We start from the raw sequence: 15,869 nt of genomic DNA on the forward strand, positions 1-15,869 counted from the left end.
GTCAATAGCACTTGATTATTTGACACTGTGGCTGATAGCTATAATTATTCTGACATGAACCCTATCAGAAAGTCTGTATTCATATGCAAAAGTTAAACTAAAGGAGGTTCAAATGGACTGAAATTAAAAGAAAATATTTATTTTGCTAAGTATTATGAATAAGTGTTTCTTTCTTTCTCTCTTTGCTCTTTTTTTTCTCTTTTTGCTTTTTTATGTATGCATGCATGTATTTATGTATTCATACAGTCTTGCTTTATGTCCCTGACTAGCCTTGAGTTTACTGTAATCTTCCTGCTTCAGCCTTGCAGGTGCTGTGATTATAGGCATGTGTAGTCAGTCATGCTTGGCAAGTTTGAAGTTTTTAAACTGGTTCTCATATAGACCAGGCGGCCTTGATCTTCTTGCTCCTTCCACACAAGTGCTGAGATTATAGGTATTAGCACTATCCCCAGCAGGACATTTATTTCTATATGTGAATGTCCTTAAAATATAAAATATAATATGAGCAGTTACAAAATCATTATGGAAGAATTTGTTTTTCAGACAGCCTTTTTTTCCCTTAAGTTTTACTGTAGCCTATTGAGGGGGAAACTACACTAAGCCCTGTAGTAGCTGTGGTGTGTGCTTTGCATGTGTACTTTGTGTTTGCTCTGTAATGTATTTCTGCAGTTAATGGTTGGGGAATGTCAGATCAGATCAGTGTATCTTGTGCTGCGGTGTTTAGTTTGTGGGTCATTGTTTCAGTCAGTGCTACCATGTATTTATTCCTTCCCTGTATGAAGTAGTGCTTCCTGTTGCCTCCTCTTCCTTTGTCATTTCATGGTTGACTCATAAGTGCATTAAAGTTTTGCTGCAGTAGACTCTGTGGTTTAGTGTCTCACTTGTATGTTTGTTATAGATTCTATTTACATTTCTGGAATATAATGTAGCAGGAATCTTAAAGAGTCCTATTAATAAAATCAAACCTGAGGCCAGTTATTGGGGTGAATGCTGGAAGATCAGAGAAGCAGAACAAGCCACAGCTTCCTCACCTCACCAGTTCCTCAGCTGGTCCTGTTTCCTCAGACTGGAAGTCCTCATCCAGAATGAATCTCAGCTGAACTGCATTGCTCCAAAGCCTAAAAGCTTAACAAGCCAAATGCTTAACTAACTTAGTTCCTGGTCCTCATGCCTTATATACCTTTCTGATTTCTGCCATCACTCCCTGGGATTAAAGGCTGGATTTCTGGGATTAAAGGCGTGTGTCACCATGCCTGGCTGTTTCTAATGTGGCCTTGAACTCAGAGATCCAGCTAGCTCTGCCTCCCAAGTGCTGGGATTAAAGGCGTGCACCACCACCGCCTAGCTTCTGCTATAGCTTGCTGTGACCCATTTTCTAGCCACCATTTTTGGTTCTGTTCTAGGGGCTGTCTGTTCTCTAACCCCAGATAAGTTCGTTTCGGAGAACACACAATATTTCGGGGGAACACAATACCACAATCTAAGATAGTACAGATTTGAATTGAAACACAATACCGTTTTGCTTTATATTGGTTCACGTTATCTCATTTAGAGTAAGGTACATCAGGAAAAGATCTTATGTCTAAAAAGAATTCGTTTTAGTTTTGTGTACAGTGATAGATAGTATATTGTTGAGTTTGCAAATAAAGTCACCTAAGTTGTAGATATTCTCCCCTGCCTCTCAGGATAGCACAGCAGGGTGCAGTGGAACCCCAATATGCCGACAAGCCCAAACCAAGCTGGAAGTGGCCTTGTACATGTTTCTGTGGAGTCCTGACACGGAAGCTGTTCTGGTTGCTATGTCCTGTTTCCGTCACCTCTGTGAGGAAGCAGATATCCGGTGTGGGGTGGATGAAGTGTCAGTGCACAACTTCTTGCCCAACTATAACACATTCATGGAATTTGCCTCGGTCAGCAATATGATGTCAACAGGTAAATGTGGGTAATTTTTTTTCTTTCCTTTTAACTCAATTACTTTGACTGACATCTAATTATTTTTACAGTGGAGTGTATTTAAGACAACAGTTTGAAAGTTTCCAGGGCTAATTCATATTGCTTACTTGAAATCCTTTTCTAAACAAGGTAGGACGAAATTAAGTGACATTTGAATAGAATTTTTACTGAATGTTTTTAATGTGCACTTTTGTTAATAACTGGCACTATAAATTGCTTTTAGTTGTAGACTATAGAAATTACTCTGTTTGAATTGTTAATGAGGAGATTGGAAAACGTAGGTGTGGAGATAGCTGTTGTGTGTGTTCTAGACTTCACGGAGCTGGAAATGAGCACTCTTGGAGAGGCTGCTGAGAGTATGTGTGTTAGCTTGGTCATCGGAATCATTTGTTCTAGTCCTTCACTGTGCTCCGTGTGGGGCTCAGCCCATTCCTCGGCTCTAAGCACTCACTGGGTTTGCTGTTGTCTTTGCTTAGGAAGAGCAGCGCTTCAGAAGAGAGTGATGGCCCTGCTAAGGCGCATTGAGCACCCCACTGCCGGAAACACTGAGGTATGGCCTCAGCAGCAGCAGCACCCATCCCAGGTCCCCACCTTCATGTTAGAAGCCTCCTCTTAGCTATGTGATAAGCAACAACTTCAGAAGCATATCTGAGCTTTGGGCATATTGCGAGTTGGATATTCTACTCAAAACCTGGCAGTTCCATGTTGATTTTGAGTTCACTCCTAAACTTGCTTCTTAATGATAATTAACTTCATTTTAGGCTTGGGAAGACACACATGCAAAATGGGAACAGGCTACAAAACTAATCCTTAACTACCCAAAAACCAAAATGGAAGATGGCCAGGTGAGTGTGTGCAGTGGATTTTTGTGTGTTAATTGATTTCTTACATCACTTAAGTAATCTTTTGTGAGCTACTCAGAGTAGTATACTGTATAGAGTTGTTTTAAGGCTACTTGTGGTTCATCTAAGTCTGTACTGCCTAATCTTGTAGCTGTTAGCAACATGTATCTGTTAGAATGTAAGTTTTAACTTGTTTAAGTTAAAAAACGTTATTTTTTTTCTCAGTTTTACAATAGCCAAAGTTGAGCATCTATTTACTCTGTTGGACAGTAGAGATGTAAAATGTTACATCACCACAGAAGTACTAAACACCTCTGCTACAAACCACTTAGCTGGGGGACCATTCATTTATTCTTCCTTCTATTTCCTTCAAGTATTTCAAAGAACTTTTAGAAAAGTTGTAACAGCTGTAGATAGAGAAAATTCTAACAACCGCATCCTGTTTGTTTTGAGACAAGATCTAGTCATTTCTCCTTGCTGCACTAGAGCTCAGTTCCTAGAACAGGCTGTCCTTGAGTTTGCAGTGACCCTCTTGCCTTAACTTCCCACATGTTAGGGTTTCCAGATGTGTGCCACCCTGTCTGGTTACACTCTGTCTGGCTCATGATGCTGTCTTGTTAGATACTCTTAAAGGATCTGGTAGGCAGACAGAGCCTATTTTAAAGTTAAATGCAATTTTAAACTTTGGGCATTTCATTTAACTATTATTATCAAGTGTATTATTTCATTCCTCAGCTATCACCAGTTATCTGTTACTCTAGCAATTAATGATTGTTATTTGTGTATAATTGATTTGTATCACCCGTACTCTCTCGTTACTAGGTCTTTGAGAGAAACTGTTTAGTCTGGGTGGTTTGTTTGTTTGTTTGTTTTTTGTTTGTTTGTTTTTAGAGACAGGGTTTCTCTGTGTAGCTTTGTGCCTTTTCCTGGAACTCACTCTGTAGACCAGGCTGGCCTCAAACTCACAGAGATCTGCCTGCCTCTGCCTCCCGAGTGCTGGGATTAAAGGAGTGCGCCACTGTGCCACACCACCACCACCTAGCAGTGATACACATTTTTAATCTCAGCACTCAGGAGGCAGGGCCAGTCAGATCTCAGAGTTCAAGACCAGTCTGGTCTACAGAGAGAGTTCCAGGACAGTTAGGGATACACAGAGAAACCCTGCCTCAAAAAACCAAAAAAAAAAAAAAAAAAAAAAAAAAAAAGGAAAAAAAAGAAAGAAAGAAAAAAAGAAAAAGATAGAAAGAGAAACTGTTTAGACCAGGAAAGTCTAGGGTGGAGGTGGCGGAGTTAGCAGTTTCCATTGTCATATAATTCATATACTGTAAAATCCTCTCTCATAAAGTGTCCAATCCAGTGATTAGTTTAGTCACAGAATTGTGTAACTGTCATTTAACACAGTCAATTTAATACATTTTTATCCTCAAAGAATACCCTCTCCCCCAAACCTGTGCCCTTTAGCTATTTCTAGCTCTGACTTGCCATTTTTCCTACCTTTCTATGTCCACACCTCCAGCCTTGAGTAGTTGATAATCTATGTTTTATTTCTACATTAAAAAAATGAAATTGCTTTTTCATACCATTTCATACAAAGGAAATCATTGATTATGTGGGCCTTTGTGACTGACTGTGTTTCGTCTTTACTTGTTTTAAGATTCATCCATGTATATCAGAGGTTTTTAAAAGAAATTTGACACTTTAGGTTGATTTTATTAGTCAAGCTGTGACAAAGATATATTAAATAGTTCCTAGTAGCACATATGGTAGCGCCTGGAGAGATGGCTCAGTGATTAAAAACACTGGTTCTTCTTCTAGAAGACCTGGGTTCCATTTCCAGCACTTGCATGATGGCTCAGAATGGCCTGTAATACCACTTCCAGGGATCCAACATCCTTCTCTGTCCTTTTTGGGCTCCAGGCATGTACATGGTACACAGATATACATGTAGGCAAAACATTTATATACATAAAATAAAACTAAAATTTAAAAAATAATAATGTATATGATAGTTTCAAGCTTTGTTTTTTAAAATGTAAAATGTACTTTTCCTTCGGGAAGAAAAGGGAAAGAGTAATTTGTAAGATTTTATCTAATCTATGTTGAATTCATGCTTTTCACAAAAATGTGTTTAGGCTGCAGAAAGCCTTCATAAGACCATTGTTAAGAGGCGGATGTCCCATGTCAGTGGAGGTGGATCCATAGACCTGTCTGACACAGACTCCCTGCAAGAGTGGATCAACATGACCGGCTTCCTTTGTGCCCTTGGTGGGGTGTGCCTGCAACAGAGAAGCAGCTCTGGCTTAGCGACCTACAGCCCACCTATGGGCCCTGTCAGTGAGCGCAAAGGGTCTATGATTTCCGTAATGTCTTCAGAAGGGAATGTTGATACCCCTGTCAGCAGATTTATGGACCGGCTTCTGTCCTTGATGGTGTGTAACCATGAGAAAGTGGGCCTTCAGATACGGACCAATGTTAAAGACCTGGTGGGGCTGGAGTTGAGTCCTGCTCTGTATCCAATGTTGTTTAACAAACTGAAGAATACCATCAGCAAGTTTTTTGACTCTCAAGGACAGGTGAAGTCTTCTCCACTTTGTTTTCTACCCTTCCCTATGAATACAATAATACGTTTGAAATAAATGAAGACTTTTTCAAATTATTTAAATTAGGTACCAACTATGATAGCCCACTTACAATTTTTAAAAATTGTCATAATTACAGAAAAAAAAAGAATCATGTAATCTAGGGATTAGCCTGCTTCTAAAGCACTCAGGCCTGTGGGTGTCACTGGAGTTAACGAATCTTGGATATAGGTATTAGTACCTGTGTATATCAGTGTGTTTGTGTATTTGCCTGTGGATGTGGTTGAATGTGATAGGTATGTCAGTTTCATTGTCCTATGATCTGTTTTCTGTGCATTGATATAACCCCACTACTGTATTTTGTTTTTGTGTAGGTATTATTAACTGATAGCAATACTCAGTTTGTAGAGCAAACCATAGCCATAATGAAGAACCTGCTGGATAATCATACAGAAGGCAGCTCTGAGCACCTGGGACAAGCTAGCATTGAAGCGATGATGTTAAATCTGGTCAGGTAAGCATTTGCTACTGAAACAGCGGAGACATAGTTTAAGAGGGAAGACCTACTATGCACTGGTAATGGGAATGATGAACTATTTTGCCATTCTTTATTATAGACTAGTGTAGTCTATGACAATAAGATAATCAGAAATTGTATGTGCCTACTGAAACAAAATTTAAATATTAATCATGTTTAGAAGATTAAAGAATTTAGAATACCTTAATTTTTGTCCATATCTGATCATTTTTTATTCTGTGCTTAATTAGATATGTTCGTGTGCTTGGGAATATGGTCCATGCAATTCAAATAAAAACGAAACTGTGTCAGTTAGTTGAAGTAATGATGGCAAGAAGAGATGACCTCTCATTTTGTCAGGAGATGAAATTTAGGTGAGTTCTCAGAAGAGCAAAATAGAGTCTTTTATGTGCAGTGGTGTGTAGAAAAGTACTAGGGCTTGGTTATATGGGGAAGGGAGGTGGGTGAGGAAGTGTTGTGCGTATTTGTTTTCTTTTTCTGAATATCTTTCTAAGTTTCTCAAAGCTCTGTGCCCATGGGAATCTGGTTTGTTTGTTTGTTTATTTGTTTGTCTTGGATTTTTGTCTGTCTGTCTGTCTGTCTCTCCCTTCCTTCCTTTCTTTCTTTCCCCTTTCCTTAAACTAACTCATGGCACTAAAAGTTTAATTCTGTTTCCACATTGGCAATATAGGAAAGTGCCAGTGCAAAGGACCAGCACCCAGGTTGTATCTTTTTGTGCCCTTCTATTTCATTACATCTGATAGCAGTGTCTCTTCTATAAAGTCATACTGAATTCATTGACTGTTTGTTCTTTTGGTGTATTGGCGTATACCTGCAGTCCCAACAGTCAGAAGGCTTAAGGCAGAAATTCAAGGCCAGTCTGGGCTATACAACTATGCAATAAAATTCTCATCTACATTATCAAACAGTGTGTGTGTGTGTGTGTGTGTGTGTGTGTGTGTGTGTGTGTGTGTGTTAAAAATGTGTTTGTTCTTTTCCTTTTCATCATTCTGCAGGAATAAGATGGTAGAATACCTAACAGACTGGGTTATGGGAACTTCAAACCAAGCAGCAGATGACGATGTAAAGTGTCTTACAAGGTAAAGACAGAGAGACCTTTAAGAACTGTCATGTTTTACCTTACTTATGAAAACCACTAAGGTATGGCTGCTCAGTATTTATAACACACTGTATTTAACTTGTTTTGTTGGTGGTAAGCTTTTGTATTTGAAATTTATAAAGTTCTTTCTTTTTTAAAAATTTTAATGGAAAGACTTAGTTGAAACAAATGTGAGAGAGGACTAGGGAAGTGGTTGTTGGCTTAGGAAGAATGGTCAACAGTTATTGAGAAAGAAGCATAAATCATTAGATCGTATTACTTTATGATTAGATAAAGGTATTGATTGAGGAATGTAATTATGCTGAGTCTTTCTACGGCATAATTATTTAGATTTGATTTAATGACAAATGATTGGTGCATATGAGAAATGATCTCTATGAACAGTATGACAACTTCATCTTTTTCTCTGGCCAGATATAACTTTGATAGTATATACTCTTAATTTGGTTCGCTGATTAATTGAGTATTTTCATTTTTATACTGTGATGTTGGAGCTTGAACCTAAGACATGTAAACTTAGTCCTAAATTGGACTACATCCTCAGCCCCATACTTTTGATTTGACATAGATATTATGTTAGAAGTTACTTGGCTAAAAGTTGGAAGTCTTTGTGTGTTCTAGGCGTGGCATATTTACTGATACTTAGGTTGTGCCTATAGTTTCATTAATAAAATGGAGAGCCCCTAAAGTTTGTGTCTGGAAGGCTCATAGTTTCTACATTACTTCTCTTTAGAGATTTGGACCAAGCCAGCATGGAAGCAGTAGTTTCCCTCCTCGCCGGTCTTCCACTACAGCCTGAAGAAGGAGATGGGGTGGAACTGATGGAGGCCAAATCACAGTTATTTCTTAAGTAAATTTCACCACCAAAAATCAAAGCAAAAAGCAAATATAGCTTCTTCCCTCCCAAACAAAGAAATGTAACTAAGTTGCTAATTATTGTATTTAAAAGAAGATCTAATTACTTTTGTATTGTGGCCATTGGCTGTTCTCATAAACATACCATATCTACTTGTGAAATGATGGGGCCAAGATGAGAAAATAATTTGTTTTGTTTTTTTAAAGAAAATAATGTGATCATTGAATTTTTTCTTGTAATAAATCTAGATTGCGTCATTAAGTCATTTAAAATGACAATGTCTAAGCCATGTATGGTGGCGCACACCTTTAATTTCAGCACTCAGGAGGCAGAGGCAGGCAAATCTCTGAGTTTAAGGCCAGCTTGGTCTACAAAGTGAGTTCTAAGATAGCCAGGGCTACACAGAGAAACCCTGCCTCAAAAACAAACAAACAAACAAAAACCAACAACCCCCCCAAAACAAACAAGACAATGTCTAAACTATTTGGACCATAAATATTGTATGTTAAATATTAAAAATGACACATGCCAAGAAACCTTGCACATATTCTGTGCCTGTGTCATGAAATGAATACTGTACTTTGTCAGGGTAAAATAATTCTCACAGCAATTTAATAATGAACTACATTGACTTCTTACCCCAAGATTAGAAAAGCATATATTCATGGCCATGCCTAGTGTCATATATGATCAGTCAGAATGCATGTTTAGATTTCTGGTTGGTGTGGCCTTCACTGTGTAAAGATCAGGTCTTTGTATTTCCCAGGTACTTCACACTATTTATGAACCTTTTGAATGACTGCAGTGAAGTTGAAGATGAAAATGCACAAACTGGTGGCAGGAAACGTGGCATGTCCCGAAGGCTGGCATCCCTGAGGCACTGTACAGTGCTTGCAATGTCCAACTTACTCAATGCTAATGTGGACAGTGGACTCATGCACTCCATAGGTGAGATCAAATGAAAGCTACACATAAAACCATCCTAGCATGGTGGTGCATGTCCTTAATCCCATCAACCAGGAGCAAACAGGGGTATCTCTGTAAACTCAAGGCTTGCCCGGTCTATACAGGTTGTTCCAGGCCAGCGAAAGCTACACAGTGACCCTGTCTCTAAACAAATAAACAAATAAAAACAAAAAAGACATACAAAACCCTGGAGAAATGGCTTAGTGGTTAAGAGCATTGGCTGTTCTTCCAGAGGACCTGGGTTTAATTTCCAGCACCCACATGGTGGCTCACAATCACCTAGGGAATATGATAGTGCCCCCTTGCCTCTGTGGTAACCAGGCACGCATGTAGTGCCCAGACATACATGCATGCAAAAACACTTATATACGGCCAAGCGTGGTGGCACACGCTTTTAATCCCAGCACTCTGGAGGCAGAGGTAGGCGGATCTCTGTGAGTTCGAGGCTAGTCTGGGCTACAGAGTGAGTTCCAGGATAGGCACCAGCACTACACAGAGAAACCCTGTCTCAAAAAAACAAAACAAAACAAAACAAAACAAAAAACCCCCACTTATACACATAAAATAAAAAATTAAAACCTAGAGTCGATATGACATGTAAAACAAAAATTGCTTCAGTCAGGCTGTGGTAATAAATTTGTATCTGTCTGTCCATGTCAGGCTTGGGTTATCACAAGGATCTCCAGACAAGAGCTACATTTATGGAAGTTCTGACAAAAATCCTTCAACAAGGCACAGAGTTCGACACACTTGCAGAAACAGTGTTGGCAGATCGGTTTGAGAGGCTTGTGGAGCTGGTCACAATGATGGGGGACCAAGGAGAGCTCCCTATTGCTATGGCTCTTGCCAATGTGGTCCCTTGTTCTCAGTGGGTAAGTTTATTGAGAAAATAGGGAAGTAGAATGCCTGGCATATAGCCAGTGTTTCAAAAATAAGTTTGTTCATAAACGTTTATTAGGTGAATTGATAAAAATGTAAGAATTAGAAAAAGTATGCAATTTAGAGCTGAGAATGTACTCAGTAGAATGCTTTCCCTGGCATAACAGAAAATCATGGTTGTGCATGCCTTTAATCTCAGCATTTGGAGGGTGGGAGCAAGAGGGTCAGAAGTTCAAGGTCCTCCTTGGACAAACAGTGCATTTGAGGCCAGCTTGAGCATTATAAGACTGTCTCAAAAAATTAAAGTGGACCAACTTGAGCCATTAAACTTTTTTCTATGTATTTTGTTTTCATCTATAGAGAAGTGATTGGTACATCTAGCCCCAACTAGTATTTTCGTACTTTCCACCCCAATGAAAATATAAACCACTGATGTGATCTCATATCTTTACATAATAGATAAAGTAATTAGTAAATCTAACTTGTAATCTGTGATTTATGCTGTTTACTATCTCTGCCTTCTATAATTTAGTTTATACTTGAAGTATTACATACTCTCTTGCATTTGAAATTTGCATTTGAAGTTGTGCTGGGTGTGGTGGCACACATTTGTAACCCTAACACTTGGGAAGTGGAGGCAAGACAATCAAGAATCAAAGATCATGCTTGCCTACATAACAAGTTCAAGGCCAGCTTGGGTTCCTTAAGACTCTGTCTCAAAACAAAATGAATGGATAAGATGCTATAGACATATCTGACTATCTGGCCTTCTGAATTTATTTTGTGTTCTGGGGTTGATGCCAGGGCCTCATACATGTTAGGCAAGTGCTTTATTACTGAGCTGCACCCTCCACCCATAAAACTACAACATTTTTAAAACTACATGCTAAACTTTGAGAAAGTTTTGTTCGTTTCCATTTTTAAAAGTCATGTAGATCCCTGTGCTGTTGCCTGTCCTTTACTCTGAGCATTGGGGAGACAAAGGCAGAAATATCTCTGGTCCACGTGGCAAGTTTCAGGCCAGCTGGAGGCCCTCTCTTTATTTAAAGCCATGTGGTTTATTTTACCATAAAAGATTTTAATAAGAGTAACTTGTGATTACTAAGGTATTCTTAGTTTTTGCTTAAAAGCTGTGATGGGAGGGTGAGAAACTGGAAAGATGGCTCAGCAGTTAAGAACATTGGCTGTGTTTCTAGAAGACCTGGGCTGAATTCCCAGCTCTCGAATAGTCACTCACAACTTGCAACTCAAGTCCCAGGAGATTGGGTGACCTCTTCTGGCCTCATTAGGCAAAACAACCACTCACATAAAATTAACAACACAACCCAAGAAAACCTATCCATAGGAGCAGCTGGAGAGATGTTATGGTGGTTAAGAGCTTGCTGCTCTGTGAAGGGACTAGAGTTCAGATCCCAGCACTCCATCGGGCAGCTAATAAACACATGCTTACTAGCTCCAAGAGTTCTGATACCCTTTTCTGGCCTCCATGGACACTCTCGCACACATGTAGCCATGTACACATAAATTGAAAATACACATTTAAAAATACCTAAACATTGAAAACAGAGGCTTAATGATCATGTTTCTTATATCTAAAAATAAAACTCACATTCTTTTCCCTGGCTTATAATCCTGTACCTAATCTGGGCCTGCCTTATCTTGGCCTCCATCTAAGGCTGTCCCTCTGCACTCTCAGCACTTTATGTTCCTCGGGTGTGCTAACTGCTTCCACCCTAAGGCATCCTTGCTGCTGCTGCTGCTGCTGCTTTCTGAGCTGCTTCTCTGATTGCTTTCATTTGATTCAGTTGGGTTTTAGTAAGACATGAGTGTAGTTAGAGTTTTCCTGCCTGGCCCAGAGTCAGGACAAATCTCTCTTACCCGCCAGGCCCATAGATGCTTAGACCCAACCAAGTAAACACACAGAAACTTACATTGTTTAAAAACTGTATGGCCGTGGCAGGCTTCTTGTTATCTAGTTCTTCTATCTTAAATTAACCCATTTTTATTAGTCTATAAGTTGCCAAGTGGCTCGTGGCTTACCAGTACCTTACATCTTCCTTGTCATGGTGGTGGCTGGTGGTGTCTTTACATGTTGCTTCTCATGGCAGCGGCTGGCAGTGTCTCCTCTCCAGCCTTCTACTTCCCAGAATTCTCTCTTTTCCCGCCTATACTTCCTGCCTGGCCACTGGCCAATCAGAACTTTACTTATACAGAGTGATATCCATAGCACATGAGCTCTATCTTAACATGGGCTCTAGCCTCTTGCCAGATTTTTTTTAAGATGAAAGAGGCTTTGTAGCTCTGGCTGGCCTGAAATTCACTATGTAGACATCCATCTGCCTCTGTCTGCCAAATGCTGGGATTACAGGCATGCAGCTTCACATCTGGCTTACTTATAATTACAATTTTATATCCATTGATTAGCAACACTCCTAAATTATCTTTTTCAAGCCTAAAATTATTTCACATATCTTCCTATGTGTCATAAATATTCTGAATTTTTTTAGTAATTAAAAAATTAGGTTTTTTTTTAACTTCTTTATTTATTAGTGTTCTGCCTGCATGTATGACTGCAGGCCAGAAGAGGGCACCAGATCTCATTACATATGGTTGTGAGCCACCATGTGGTTACTGGGAATTGAACTCCGGACCTCTAGAAGAGCAGCTAGTGCTCTTAACTGTTGAGCCATCTCTCCAGCCCCAGTAGTTTTCTTAATAAAGAATCAAGGTCTGGTGATGTTGCCTAGTGGTAGAGATCTTGTCTAGCATGTCTGAGACCCTATTTTTGATCCTTAACACAAGAAAACATAAGTTGATTTGAGCCAGAGAAGCTTAAATTCATTTTGTTTTCTTACAGTAAATATTTGAGCTTTAGTTGATCTTGTATCCTGCCACTTTACTGAAGGAGTTTATCAGCTGTAGGAGTTCCCTGGTAGAATTTTTGGGGTCGCTTATGTATACTATCATATCATCTGCAAATAGTGAAAGTTTGACTTCCTTTCCAATTTATATCCCTTTAATCTCTCTTTGTTATCTTATTGCTCTAGCTAGAACTTCTAGTACTATATTGAATAAATATGGGGAGAGTGGACAGCCTTGTCTTGTTCCTGATTTTAGTGATAGCGGTTTGAGTTTCACTCCATTTAATTTGATGGTGGCTGTTGGCTTGCTGTAAATTGCCTTTATTATGTTTAGGAATGTTCCTTGTATTCTTGATCTCTCTAAGACCTTTATCATGAAGGGGTGTTGGATTTTGTCAAAGGTTTTTTCCAGCATCTAAAGAGATGATCATGTGTTTTTTTTCTTTCAGTTTATTTATATGGTGTATTACATTGACAGATTTTCATATGTTGAACCATCCTTGCATCCCTGGGATAAAACCTACTTACTCATGATGGATAATTTTTTTGATGTATTCTTGGATTCGGTTTGCCAATATTCTGTTGAGTATTTTTGCATCAATGTTCATCAGGGAGATTGGTCTGTAATTCTCTTTCTTTGTTGCATCTTTGTTTGGTTTGGGTATCAGGGTAATTGTAGCTTCATAAAAAGAGTTTAGTAGTATTCCTTCTATTTCTATTGTGTGGAATGATTTGAAGAGTATCGACATTAGTTCTTCTATGAAAGTCTGGTGGAATTCTGCACTGAAACCATCTGGTCCTGGGCCTTTTTTGGTTGGGAGACTTTTGATGACTATTTGTAGATGTAACCGTTTTGTTAAATAAGAAACACAGAGCCAATTGCAGAGTTAAAAGCCAAGAGGTCAGAGCAATAGCTAAGAGCTGAAAACCTTACCCTTCACTGCTGCTGCTGTCTTTCCTCTCCGCAAGAGGCCTACTTCCTGTGTCCTGTCTTTTTTATAGACTTTCTGTTCTGCCTTCTCATTGGTTGTAAACCCAGCCACATGACTTCCTCGTCACTGCCTGTCTGTACAGACCTCCAGGTCTTCTATGGTTGGTATTGAGATTAAAGGCATGTGTCGCCATGCTGGCTGTATCCTTGAACATACAGAGCCTAGCTCTGCCTCCCAAGTGCTGGGATTAAAGGCATGCAGCCACCACTACCCAGCTTCTGCTATATAGCTTGCTCTGACCCCAAGGCAACTTTATTAACATACAAATAAAATCACATTTCAGTACAAATAAAATATCACCGTAACTGTTTCTATTTCTTTAGGGGTTATTGGTCTATTTAAATGGTTTCTCTGGTTTTTAACTTTGGTATGTGGTATCTATCCAGAAAATTGTCCATTTCTTCCAGATTTTCCAATTTTGCGGAGTACAGGTTTTTGAAGTATGACCTGATTTTTCTCTGGATTTCCTTGTTGTCTGTTGTTATGTCTCCCTTTTCATTTCTGATTTTGTTAATTTGGGTGTTCTCTCTTTGCCTTTTGGTTAATTTGGCTAGGGGTTTGTCTATCTTGTTGATTTTTTTTCAAAGAACCAACTCTTTGTTTCATTGATTTTTTTTTTTTTTTGTATTGTTCTCTTGGTTTCTATTTCGTTGATTTCAGCCCTCAATTTGATTATTTCCTGGTGTCTATTTCTCCTAGGTGAGTTTGTTTCTTTTTGTTCTAGCACTTTCAGTTGTGCTGTTAACTCATGGTATGAGATTTTTCCATCTTCTTTATGTGCGCATTTAGAGCTATGAATTTTCCTCTTAGTACTGCTTTCATAGTGTCCCATAAGTTTGGGTATGTTGTACTTTCATTTTCATTATTTCTAGGAAATCTTTAATTTCTTTCTTTATTTCTTCCTTGACCCATTGGTGTTTCAGGTGGGCATTATTCAGTTTCCATGAGATTGTAGGCTTTCTATAATTTTTGTTGTTGTTGAAGTCTAATTTTAAGGCATGGTGGTCCGATAAGATACAGGAGGTTATTCCAATGTTTTTGTATCTGTTGAGGTTTGTTTTGTGACCAAGCATGTGATCAATTTTTGAGAATGTTCCATGGGGTGCTGAGAAGAAGGTGTATTCTTTTGTGTTAGGATGGAATGTTCTGTAGGTATCTATTAAGAACAAATCTATTAGGTCCTTTATTTCTTTGTTAAGTTTTAGTCTGGTAGAGCTGTCTTTTGGTGAGAGTTGTGTGTTGAAATCTCCCACTACTAATGTGTGGGGTTTGATATGCGTTTTAAGCTTTAGTAATGTTTCTTTTATGAATGTGGGTGCCTTTGTATTTGGGGCATAAATGTTTAGGATCGAGACTTCATCTTGGTGTATTTTTCCTGTGATAAATATGTAATATCCATCCTGATCTCTTTCGATTGATTTTAGTTTGAAGTCTATTTTATTAGATATTAGGATAGCTACACCAGCCTGTTTCTTAGGTCCATTTGCTTGGAAAACCTTTTCTCAGCCCTTTACTCTGAGGTAGTGTCTGTCTTTGAAGTTAAGGTATGTTTCTTGTATGCAGCAGAAGGATGGATCCTGTTCTCTTATCCTGTTGGTCTGTTGGTCTGTGTCTTTTTATAAGTGAGTTGAGACCATTGGTATTGATTGATATTAATGACCAGTGATTGTTAGTTCCTGTTATTTTTGTGGTCATGTTGTGTTGTCCTTCTTTGGTGTTTGTTGGTATGGGATTATCTATTGCCTGAGTTTTCATGGGTATGTTTAGCTTCTTTAGGTTGGATTTTTCCTTCTAGTGCTTTCTGTAGGGCTGGGTTTGTGGACAGGTATTGTTTAAATCTGGTTTTATCATGGAATATTTTGTTTACTCCATCTATGGTGATTGAGAGTTTTGCTGGGTATAATAGTCTGGGTTGGCATTTGTGGTCTCTTAGTGTCTGCATAACATTTGTCCAGGACCTTCTAGGGTTTCATAGTCTCTATTGAGAAGTCTGGTGTTATTCTGATGGGTTTGCCTTTATATGTTACTTGGTCTTTTTCCTTTGTGGCTCTTAATATTTTTTCTTTGTTCTGTATGTTTAGTGTTTTGATTATTATGTGGTATGGGGACTTATTTATTTATTTATTTATTTTGGATCCAGCCTATTTGGTGTTCTGTAAGCTTCTTGTATCTTCATAGGTATTTCTTTCTTTAGGTTAGGAAAGTTTTCTTCTTTGATTTTATTGAATATGTTTTCTGTGCCTTTGAGTTGGGATTCTTCTCCTTCTTCTATCCCTATTATTCTTAGGTTTGGTCTTTTCATGG

At 38.7% G+C, this 15,869-nt stretch overlaps 1 protein-coding gene across 6 annotated transcripts in view; it reads left to right on the forward strand.

Moving 5' to 3' along the window:
* Window positions 1-15,869, forward strand: part of Nf1 (neurofibromin 1) — a 257,122-nt gene that overhangs the window by 107,594 nt on the left and 133,659 nt on the right. For all 6 annotated transcript variants that reach the window (XM_036195402.1, XM_036195407.1, XM_036195405.1 and 3 more), the window contains 10 exons: window positions 1,686-1,932; window positions 2,430-2,503; window positions 2,715-2,798; window positions 4,928-5,368; window positions 5,749-5,888; window positions 6,143-6,265; window positions 6,908-6,991; window positions 7,745-7,861; window positions 8,634-8,815; window positions 9,494-9,705. In XM_036195402.1, coding sequence (XP_036051295.1) covers window positions 1,686-1,932; window positions 2,430-2,503; window positions 2,715-2,798; window positions 4,928-5,368; window positions 5,749-5,888; window positions 6,143-6,265; window positions 6,908-6,991; window positions 7,745-7,861; window positions 8,634-8,815; window positions 9,494-9,705 — 1,704 coding nt within the window. The remainder of the gene's footprint in view (window positions 1-1,685; window positions 1,933-2,429; window positions 2,504-2,714; window positions 2,799-4,927; window positions 5,369-5,748; window positions 5,889-6,142; window positions 6,266-6,907; window positions 6,992-7,744; window positions 7,862-8,633; window positions 8,816-9,493; window positions 9,706-15,869) is intronic.

The sequence above is a fragment of the Onychomys torridus genome, chromosome 8 (assembly GCF_903995425.1).
Source record: "Onychomys torridus chromosome 8, mOncTor1.1, whole genome shotgun sequence".
NCBI classification, from domain to species: domain Eukaryota; kingdom Metazoa; phylum Chordata; class Mammalia; order Rodentia; family Cricetidae; genus Onychomys; species Onychomys torridus.